The sequence below is a fragment of the Pestalotiopsis fici genome (genome assembly GCF_000516985.1).
Source record: "Pestalotiopsis fici W106-1 unplaced genomic scaffold PFICI_Scf_8, whole genome shotgun sequence".
NCBI lineage: Eukaryota > Fungi > Ascomycota > Sordariomycetes > Amphisphaeriales > Sporocadaceae > Pestalotiopsis > Pestalotiopsis fici.
Window position 1 is genome coordinate 1660929 of NW_006917098.1, and position 10293 is coordinate 1671221.

General features: G+C 51.1%; 5 protein-coding genes across 5 annotated transcripts; 3 read left to right on the top strand and 2 right to left on the bottom strand.

Moving 5' to 3' along the window:
* Positions 1–1369: 1369 nt before the first annotated feature.
* Positions 1370–1765, bottom strand: PFICI_11204 (uncharacterized protein; the record flags this gene model as incomplete). The annotated part of the gene is made up of 2 exons (XM_007839785.1): positions 1370–1668; positions 1732–1765. 2 exons carry the CDS (start codon positions 1763–1765, stop codon positions 1370–1372), a joined length of 333 nt encoding a protein of 110 aa, XP_007837976.1.
* A 1307-nt stretch (positions 1766–3072) lies between these two features.
* On the top strand, positions 3073–4235 carry PFICI_11205 (uncharacterized protein; the record flags this gene model as incomplete). Its single annotated transcript, XM_007839786.1, has 5 exons — positions 3073–3163; positions 3225–3410; positions 3491–3897; positions 3966–4166; positions 4230–4235. 5 exons carry the CDS (start codon positions 3073–3075, stop codon positions 4233–4235), a joined length of 891 nt encoding a protein of 296 aa, XP_007837977.1.
* A 747-nt stretch (positions 4236–4982) lies between these two features.
* PFICI_11206 (uncharacterized protein) lies at positions 4983–6458 on the top strand (the record flags this gene model as incomplete). Its single annotated transcript, XM_007839787.1, has 1 exon — positions 4983–6458. One exon carries the CDS (start codon positions 4983–4985, stop codon positions 6456–6458), a length of 1476 nt encoding a protein of 491 aa, XP_007837978.1.
* Positions 6459–6997: 539 nt separating this feature from the next.
* PFICI_11207 (H/ACA ribonucleoprotein complex subunit 3) lies at positions 6998–7280 on the bottom strand (the record flags this gene model as incomplete). Its single annotated transcript, XM_007839788.1, has 2 exons — positions 6998–7029; positions 7106–7280. The coding sequence occupies 2 exons, from the start codon at positions 7278–7280 to the stop codon at positions 6998–7000; spliced, it is 207 nt and encodes a 68-aa protein (XP_007837979.1).
* A 1825-nt stretch (positions 7281–9105) lies between these two features.
* PFICI_11208 (uncharacterized protein) lies at positions 9106–10218 on the top strand (the record flags this gene model as incomplete). The annotated part of the gene is made up of 1 exon (XM_007839789.1): positions 9106–10218. The coding sequence occupies one exon, from the start codon at positions 9106–9108 to the stop codon at positions 10216–10218; it is 1113 nt and encodes a 370-aa protein (XP_007837980.1).
* Positions 10219–10293: the final 75 nt, after the last annotated feature.

Sequence of the window (10293 nt, forward strand, 5' to 3'; positions counted from 1 at the left end):
CCTGATGGGCTGCGTTATGCTATCCATTCTACGCAAAATGTCGCCCCCTTGGTAATACTCTTCCCGAAATCGAATGTATAAGACAGGAAAACAAGGCAGTAGTCATTCTTGGTTGCGGCACATATAGTAGGGAGAATCAATAATAAAAAAAAGAAGAAGAAAAAGGCTGGCTTACACCTGACCAGAAGTCAGTCTGATTTCTCTCTCTCTCTCCCCCCTTCGCTTCCCGCTTTTCGATTGCTACCCGTAAGCCTTCTTCGGACCATGTGTGATCTCCAGCTTAGGTAGGACGTCGTGCGGACGCCTTCGGCAACCACGATGCCACTTGTCGTTGTTTTCGTGGTGCTTATTCTGCTTTCAGCAACCTTAATTGCTCTCCGTTTCTATGCCCGCTGGCATGTTTCATTGAACAGCTTGCCCAAGCTTGACTCCGTGCTAAAAGAGACAAGAGACTCGCCCCTATATCGTTTGTGAAACATAGTCGACATATGCTAGAAGACTATACACTGTACAATGTCCTCAAGCTTTCAAAGGGCCAACGAATCGCGGTTGTTCGCATCTCAAGTCAATAAATCTCGAGGTGTATGAGAATCCAGCTGATTTTGGTGGCCTTTATCACATGGGAGATGAGCCCTTCCGCCAGATCAAACAAAACTTGTTAACATGGGGCTGGACAACTTAAAGGGATGAGGTAGCAATGTGTCAAAGAAGAAGTCTGGCGAGCCAACAGAGTTCTATTAATTCGAATCCAAAATTGAATTTCCTTGATCTAAGTGTTGCCAGCACTGCTCCACAATCTAAGATTGAATTTTGATGATACAATTCGCCAGTGGCCGCAATTGCATAGCATGCTCACTGTTTAGGCCCTGACAACATGCAAGGGCTATATCAATTAATGCCTGTCAGTCAGTATGGACTCTCAACTACCAGGCATCTTGTCAGCTGGACCAGAAGGTCTGAAAAGCCGGGAAGGCTAATTCCTTCCCATCACCTGCAATCCATCCCGATGGTGGCATGGGGCACGAGTGTAGTCTACGTGATACATATTTGGTTTACGGATTGTTGAATCGATCTTGTTAATTCATAGCAGTATTAGTGTCTCGAGGTCTCGGTAACGACCGTGTCGCTTCCAAGGAAGTCATGAATGCGTGTTCTGTTTACGAAATGCATAATATTCAGATATCGTAATGTACAATTCGCCCAATGTGAGGAGCGATACCATTGATGCAAACATGAGATGCCCGGCAAAGAAATTTATACTGATCAAGATTGCTTCTCGTAACAACTCGCTTCCATCGGCATTTAGGGTACTGAAAAGATACCTGAAGGACTGGTCCATGACATGACAACATCCTCATTCCCCACAACATTAAACCAGGTACGCAACAGCTGCGGCCAAAGCCAATGCACCACTAAAGCTTTCAACGAGCTTTCCACCACCAGAGACTGTTACCGGAACCATTGTGCTGGAAGACCCGGTACCGGTTGCCGTCGCATTGCCAGAGCCGGTGGCGGAACTGATGACGGTCAAGGCCGGAGCACTGCAGGGTGTGGTGGGTATGGGGGATCGGGTGACGATGTCGGCCGCGGTAGAAGTCACGTTTGGGCATGAGTGGCAGACGACTGTAGTGCTGACACTCATGTCCGTAGTGGCAGCGGCGAGCGAAGCTGTTGAGATGAAATGTCAGAACATGACGCGCACTGCTTGTATGGAGAAAATAGAATGCTTACCGCCGAGAACAGCGAGAAATTGAACGGCCTTCATGGTTCTGGTGGTGTAATTGTCGATTATGATTATGATTAGGAATATTATATATGGTACAAAACAATACTTTGAATGATGTGATCCAGATTGTCAAGAGAATGACGGTGTCTTGGTTGCAGAAAATGAACGTCCGTTTCAACGAATAAATGCAGAGATTCAGGAGAACGAGGGCATCATGCGCTTCTAGAGATAAATGATTTTGTTTCTCATTTTACTTTGCATATCAACAAGGTCCAAGACAAGGTCAACTGAGAGTCCTTGACGCTAAGATGGCAATTCTGACCTACAAAGACGTCCGCTGCCCGGCCCAGCCTGACTCCGAACGAAATTAATTTGCGCATCCTTCCTAACGCTGTCGCTTCAACGACAAAATCTGCGATTCTCGGCTGCGCTCAGGCATGCCTGCCAATTTCCACCAACAGTACTCGTCCTGTCCTCTTGTAGATCGGCCGGATACAATAGTCTCCGTGGCACAGGTCATGGATGAGCTGCGGGCTCCCCTCTTGGTATGCTCTCCATCAAAGACTCAACGAGCTCATGGTTTGTCAGATTCTCCTGTGCTCGCCGTCCTCATTTCCAGCTGGCGAGCTGGCGAGCTGACGGTAAAAAGGGCGCCCCCCAACGGATTACTGAGCTAGTATAGTCACAGAAGACGGCGCAAATCTCATTAGGTTAAGCTTATAGACAATAGAGTTCCCCATGACGTTTTGTGGGGTAATGTCAAAGACACAGTCGGCATTCCAGTCCTCCGGACAGTGGCCAGCCAGTGATGTACACGCTATACTTCTGGATTAGGCAATTGAGGCTGGCTGCAAGTTACCCCATATTCTTCACGGCTGACAGCACATCCGGCGTCTGTCGCCCTGACTAAAAAGGGACGAAGGACACTTCGGATGGTTTACTATCCGGACTTCGCTAGCGCCCCGGCACACGGAAAGGGAAGCGCTAGGAGTAGTTGCGGGTGCTGATCGTAGATGGGGAGATTACAGCGAGACCTTTTTTTCGTTGGTCATGAGTTCTCCGCTTCTGCATTCTGCACAGAATTGATGCCATGGAATGTGCGTATGGCTTGGAGTTGGGTGAGATTGGCGATGGCGCAGATGGCAGCAAGTCGGCAGATGAGAAAACCAAATCAGCCTAACAAAGTACCAGGTCAATGATCATAGGAGAATGCAAACGGGTAAGACTCTTGTAATTTGTTTTTATATAAGTTGCAGCGTTGATGCTTCAATGTAAAACAAAGATTCTGTATCCCTATCTTCACTGAGCCATCATCTATCAATTCATCTCTCAGACTTCCTGTCAACATGTACGTCTCAAAAGTTGCTCTCGCGGTGACCGGTGTCAGTCTTGTCACTGCTGCTCCTGTCATTGAAAAACGTGCAGAAATCACAGATGGTAAGAGCTAACCCCCCTTTTGCTACATTGGAAAACCTGGCGACTAATGTTACTTACACAGCCGACATCCTCAACTATGCCTTGACACTGGAGCACCTCGAAGACACCTTCTACCGTGAAGGTCTTGCCAAGTATTCCGAACAGGACTTTGTAGATGCTGGATTCGATGCCACTTTCTACGCAAACCTGAAGGAGGTTTCCAGCGATGAAGCCAGCCACGTCAAGTTCTTGACAGCCGGTCTGACAGGTTCGTCAAGCTTTCTCAGAAAATGCCTACCCATAACATCAGTCAAAGAAGACACGGACTGACATCATCTCACTACATAGCTGCCGGTGCCACACCCGTTGCCGAGTGTACCTACGACTTTGGCTACACGGACGTCAAGAGTTTCCTGGCCACGGCCTCGATCCTCGAGGGCGTCGGCGTCTCGGCCTACCTGGGCGCAGCCGCCGACATCATGTCCAAGACATACCTCACGGCCGCCGGCTCAATCTTGACCGTCGAGGCCCGACACTCGGCCTACCTCCGCTCCAAGCTCGACAAGTCTCCCTTCCCTCAGGCTTTCGACGCTCCCCTGACCCTGGACGAGGTCTACTCCCTCGCATCGCCCTTCATCACATCTTGCCCGGCGAGCAACCCCGCCCTGCCCGTCAAGGCCTTCCCAGCTTTGTCTCTGGACCCCTCCACGGCTCAGCCCATCAAGGCTGGAGATGCAGTGACCCTGTTGACACCCGTACGTTGAATATACAAGCAACCGCTATTTGAGTAATGCCATTCTCGCTAACAAGTATGTGATATCAGGGTTACACCGTTCAGGGTGCACCGGTCTACGCTGCCTTTATCGCCGTGACTGGCCCTACCTTTGTCGAGGCCACGCCTGTCGACGGTGGTTTCTCCGTCGTGATCCCCGAGGGCTTCGCCGGTCAGACCTATGCCGTCCTTACCGGATGCAACGAGAGCGTCACCGACGAGACTGTCGTCGCTGGCCCAGCTCTTATTGAGGTATGTAGATGAAAATGAAAAATTTCTACCGAATATGACGAATGCTAATATTGGTATTTCCAGATTTGAGAAAGCCATGCTTGGAAAACCCAGTGATCCAAAATCAGCTATATGATACCGATGCCATATAAGTGGAAGTGCATCTGCACTGAAGTATGCGCACCTATAAATAATTTTTAATCATTAGTCAATCTAAAAATATGTGATGGAAACCATCATGACACGATATTTACTCCAAGCGTGACAAGTGAAGCGGCGATGCTCTGAAGCGAACATTGCAGAAACGACGAGCCGTAATGAAAAAGATTCGATATTAAACATTGAACATTATCAGTCGAGTCAGTCAGTCAAACGAAGCCTCAGTTACCTGGATTAATATTGATGCCTATCTGTGTGTTTGCCTTTGTACGTGAGTTCTTCTCGGGTGAATAATGCTAGGGATATCATTATACATACATGGAGGGAATCCTTCTTAGCTTTACTTGGTTCGGCTGCGCTTCGTAGTAGTTTACTCCAACTTCTCTGCATTTGTATGTTTTATTCTCTGACACCATCTTGAACGCTTCAATATAAATTATACTGATAGAGAACCTTTAACAATATTTCATATCACAAGTCAATTGAATATGGTCGCTACAAGACGACATGATGAGTGGGTATAGACATGAATCCTACCCATGTTGGTACTATGCTTATCAGTTCTGCCGATGGCCACCGCTCAAATTTTCCGCAGTCCAACCCCGCCATAATCGAATTTTGGGCGGATATTCAACCCCACCACCAGATCTCCCATAAACAGCATCAAACGTTTCCAGGATGGAGCAGCCCTCAGAAGCCCAGCAACCGGCGGAGACGCTGCCGCCGCTGTCACAATCGCAGCCCGTCGATACACCACAAGAGACGCCGTCTGTGCCCTCAAAACCGATCCACAGTCTCGTCATCGACACCGGACCGCTCATCAAGAATGACCCGCCCATCAGCACGCTCCTTGCGCAGGCCGAAGAATTGTACACACTGCCCTCGGTCATACCCGAGATCAAGGACGAGGCAACGCGGATACGAGTACAGACGCAGCTGATGCCCTTCTTGACCCTCCGCAGCCCAAAGCCTGAGAGCATCACATTTGTCACCAACTTTGCCCGCCGCACTGGTGACCTCGAAGTCCTCAGCAAGCCCGATTTGCACCTGATCGCACTGGCTTACGAGTTGGAATGCGAGCGCAATGGAGGAGACTGGAGACTGCGGAAAGAGCCCTCGCAAAAGAGAGTAAATGGCAAGTCGCCCGCTCAAATCGCCAAGGACGAGGCCGAGGCGGCAGAGAAGGGGGTCAGCAACACGGAGGAGGCTGCAAACGAGGGCGACAAGGAAGCAACAATCACCGAGGTCGATGCGACTAGCACAGAGCAGCAAGATAGCACGAGTGCTGAGACCACTGCTCCTGATAATGCTCCCATCGATGGGCCATCCCCCGCAGAGCAGCCAGAACAACCGGCAGAAGAGTCTACCAGTGTATCGGAAGATGCTCCCGTAATATCACAAGAGGCCATTACACACCAACTCGACACCTTGACCCTCGAGCCCGAGAAGGAAATCATACCAGAACAGGAGGCCCCAACAGAGGAACAAGACCCCGCCCAAGCCCAAGAAGATGACGACGATGAGGATGGCTGGATCACACCGTCCAACCTGAAGAAGCATAAGCAAAAGGACCAGCAGGCGGCGCCCGAGCAGCCGATCCAGAGGCTTCTGCAGGTGGCGCTTCTCACGTCGGATTACGCCATGCAAAACGTGCTCCTGCGCATCAACCTGAACCTGGTGTCGCCCAGCATGGCACGCATCACGCGCGTCAAGCAGTGGGTGCTGCGCTGCCACGGGTGCTTCCAGATCACGCGCATCATGAGCAAGCAGTTCTGCCCCAAGTGCGGCCAGCCCACCCTGACGCGCGTGAGCTGCTCGACGGACCAGAACGGCAACTTTCAGGTGCACCTGAAGAAGAATTTCCAGTGGAACAACCGCGGCGCCGTCTACAGCGTACCCAAGCCGGTCCACGGCACGTCCAACGGAAAGTACCGGGGCCAGGGCGGCGGCAAGAACGGCTGGGGACGAGATCTCATCCTGGCCGAGGACCAGAAGGAGTTTATCCAGAAGACGGATGCCGAGCGGCGGCTCCGCCAGCGGGATCTGATGGATGAGGATTACCTCCCCGGCATTCTGACGGGCTACAGACAGAGTGGTACCGGCAAGGTACGTGTGGGAGCTGGTCGAAATGTCAATTCGAGGAAGAGAAACTAGACAGGTCAAGCGCAGCAATGCATCACTCTTAGAGAATGAACAAATGAATGAATGAATGAACAAAATCACAATTGCGATGGACCTTCTTTGGGCTTGACGACTTTGACCAATTCCAAGTTGTTGCTTGGTTATGATGAATGCGAATTGCTTTCTTATTTCATGTCTTGTCAACCAATCCAGCAACCACTATCTGGGTATATGTGTCAAGGAAAACCAATTGTTCTTCCAATTATTGAAATTTTTTTTCTTTTCTCTTTTCCATGTCTTCTTGTCTTGAAGCAATTCGTTGCAGACATTGCCATCATGCTTTGCTGCATAGGGCCAAGCGCCAAAACCGAAAAGAAATCCAACTTTCGACTCCCTGAACGCCAATAATCCGTTTATGCACAACCTGCGAGAAGCCCTACACACGATGTCCAAGTAGAAGGATTTCGTGCCTTCTTTTCCTTGTCCAGCCACCACCCATGCTCTTTGTCCTCGGTCAAGAAGATGCCGACGCATTGTTTTTAATTCCTCCCTTTGGTCCTATTGTGGTAGATTTACGACAGAGTAGCAGGCTTCTTGCTGGCACCTACAGATATCACACATAAACCCGTTAGAACTTTGATTGCAACCAATGTCTGCAAGAAACCACAACAAGGACTTACCGTCATCCAAGTTCAGGAGACCATATCTCTTCTTGAGAGTGACGCGCTGTCGCGACCACTTGTCGTCGGGGGAGAAGCGGGCGGGGTGGGCAGACTTGGTGACCTCGCCGCTGAGGACCTTCTTCAAGGTGTAGGTGCGCTTGCCATCGGCGCCGAGAACGTACATCAAATGCATCTTGGGCGGTGTTTTGTTGTTGTGGTGTAATGTATTGGCGGTACGGGTACGTGTAAAGGTTTTCTCGTTGGGTGGCGCGACTGGCAAGGGCGGGACAATTGGACAAGACTTGAGCGGGTCAAGAGACGTTTCGGTCGTGATATTATTTTTCGAGGGTCGAATTGGCCGCAGAGGTGGTGAGAGCTCTGCCCGAAAACTTTTTGGTGGGGCTACCAGATCTGGTTAGCGCATTCTTTTCCACCCAAGTGTGTGCTTTTGCTTTGGCGCAGGTCGGATGCTTGCGGCGGGGAAGATAATCCGGTCCGCTAGAGTCGGGGCCCTCTGGGGGTTAACAAGTTTTCCCATCCCACCCAAGCCACCCTGCTGTATTGTCGATCTACGACTCTTCAGCGGGCCCCGACTGCCCTGTAGCAAGTCCCATCAGAGAGGGGGGGGAAACCTCCATGCGGACACAACCCAAGTACCTTCATACTACGGTGCCTGTCCACTGAATTCGAGCCGCAGAGGCGGTTGATGATTCGGAAACCAGCATCCGTTCAAATCAGGGATTGACCTTTATCATGACCGTACGATTCCAAATGCATCTCTTTTTTTCGGGGCGACGGTGGTTCAAGTCTGTCCGGCAGCTCAACTACTGGGGAATCAGACGAAGAACAAGAGCAGTTTTACGTTTTACTGCTTGTGTTCAAAACATGGACTCTTGATGCAGAGTCATGCAGTCATCATATTAATGGATATAAGCACTTTTCACTTTAAGTTGGAGCCACGCGACCACAAGGCATACCAAGCAATAACAAATATTCCTAAGAACCCACGTGCTCGTTCGAGATCTTCTGAAATAGAACGATCAGATCTGTCCTGGTCGCTAATTCGTAAGCAACAACTATGAGCTTAATCTGGTAGCACGACCATTTGATTGGAGAGATTCTGTTCTAGTTGAGTTGAAAGATCATTCTTGGCAATTGTATATTGCACAAGAGCCAGGATGAGGCCGGTTGGACTTCTATAGGGTTTCTGGTACTATCAAGTCTTTTGCTGTTATCTATTCGGGAAAAATGATGATGCAATTTCTATTCACACCAACCATGCCGATACCTCTGTCGCAGTGAATACAAAGCAATTGGTGGCGGATTATCAATCACGCACTAGGCCAGGGGCCGACCGCTCGTGTTTTGCGGGCAATATAGAGGCCGAGAATGGCTTATTCATCATATGCTTGGTAGGTAGTATTCCAAAGATTCCAAACCCCGATGTTCACACCATTGGTCCAGCGACGGCGCAAAGGACGCATTGTCATCATGCGAGCCCGACTCGAATGGAATCAAGAAAACGAAATCAAGGCAGTTTTACAAATTGAACTCGGCAAAAGAAAATGCTCGACCTCGGGTTTATAATTATATGATTATTCACTCACATTTGTAGGGAACCAGAGAGTCGCAAAATGCCAATGCCTACATGGGTACCTGGCCCGACTATAGCTCACACGTTGATTGGGGGGCATCTTTTCCGCACCTTGGCCGCACCGCCCAAATCTAGTGTGGCCGACAACAAAGTCAGGGGCTTGAGTGGACCGAGAGATTTACTATGATGCGTCCGGCCGGTATCCACTCATTGCCCGAGTCGAGGGACCGAATGTGGTGGAATAAAAGTCTTGCATGAGGTCATTAACCTGATTAATAATTTGTATATACTACCAAGTATATAAGTATGTAGGGAAACCCCCTCAAGATGAAAATGAATACGATCATCCATAGACAGTGTTTACGACAGCGCCAATAGAGTGTATAACACAAAACCTATACACACATATATACATTTCCACACCATGTCTGCATCACGCCTATTCGAGCCCCTCAAGCTGGGCAATGTCACGCTTCAGCACCGTATCGCCATGGCCCCTCTGACCCGGTTCCGGGCAGATGAAAACCATGTGCCGCTGCCTTTTGTCAAGGAATACTACGCCCAACGCGCCTCGACCCCGGGCACCCTCATCATCTCCGAAGCGACTCTCGTCTCCAAAAAGGCCGGCGGCTACGGCCTCGTCCCCGGCATCTGGACCAAGGAGCAAATCGCCGGCTGGAAGGAAGTGACGGACGCGGTACACGCCAAGGGCTCCTTCATGTACCTGCAACTCTGGGCCCTGGGCCGCGTCGCCGACCCCAACAATGCCGCCAAGGAGGGCATCGAGATCAAGGCCCCCAGCGCGATCCCGCAGGCCGAGGGCGCCACGGTGCCCCAGGAGCTGACCCAGGACGAGATCAAGTCGTTCGTCGCCGACTATGCCCAGGCGGCCCGCAACGCCGTCGCCGCCGGCTTTGACGGCGTCGAGATCCACGGCGCCAACGGCTACCTCATTGACCAGTTCAACCAGGACACGGCCAACCAGCGCACCGACGCCTACGGCGGCAGCGTCGAGAACCGCTCCCGCTTCGCCGTCGAGGTGGCCTCGGCCGTGGTCGACGCCGTCGGCGCCGACAAGGTCGGCATCCGCCTGTCGCCCTACTCGACGTTCCAGGGCATGCGCATGGCCGACCCCATCCCCCAGTTTACCGACCTGGCCCGCAAGCTCAAGGCCCTCGGGCTCGCCTACCTGCACTTGGTCGAGGCCCGCATCTCGGGCAACGCCACGATAGAGACCACGGAAAAGGTCGACTTTCTCATCGACGAGTGGGACAATGTGTCGCCCGTGCTCATTGCCGGCGGCTTCACGCCCGAGAGCGCCAAGCGCGCCGTCGACGACGAGTACAAGGGCAAGGACGTCGTCATCGTCTTTGGGCGCCACTTTATTTCCACGCCCGACCTGCCCTTCCGCGTCCAAAAGGGCATCGAGCTGACCCCGTACGACCGCAACAAGTTTTACAATGCCGGAGAGGAGGAGGGCTACATTACCTGGCCGTTCAGTGAGGAGTTCCAGAGCCAGCAAAACGCCAAGATTTAGAGTGACGATATATACCCCATGATGTACATATTTCTTTTATAAGTTCCTCAGAGATGATAGATCACGACAGACATA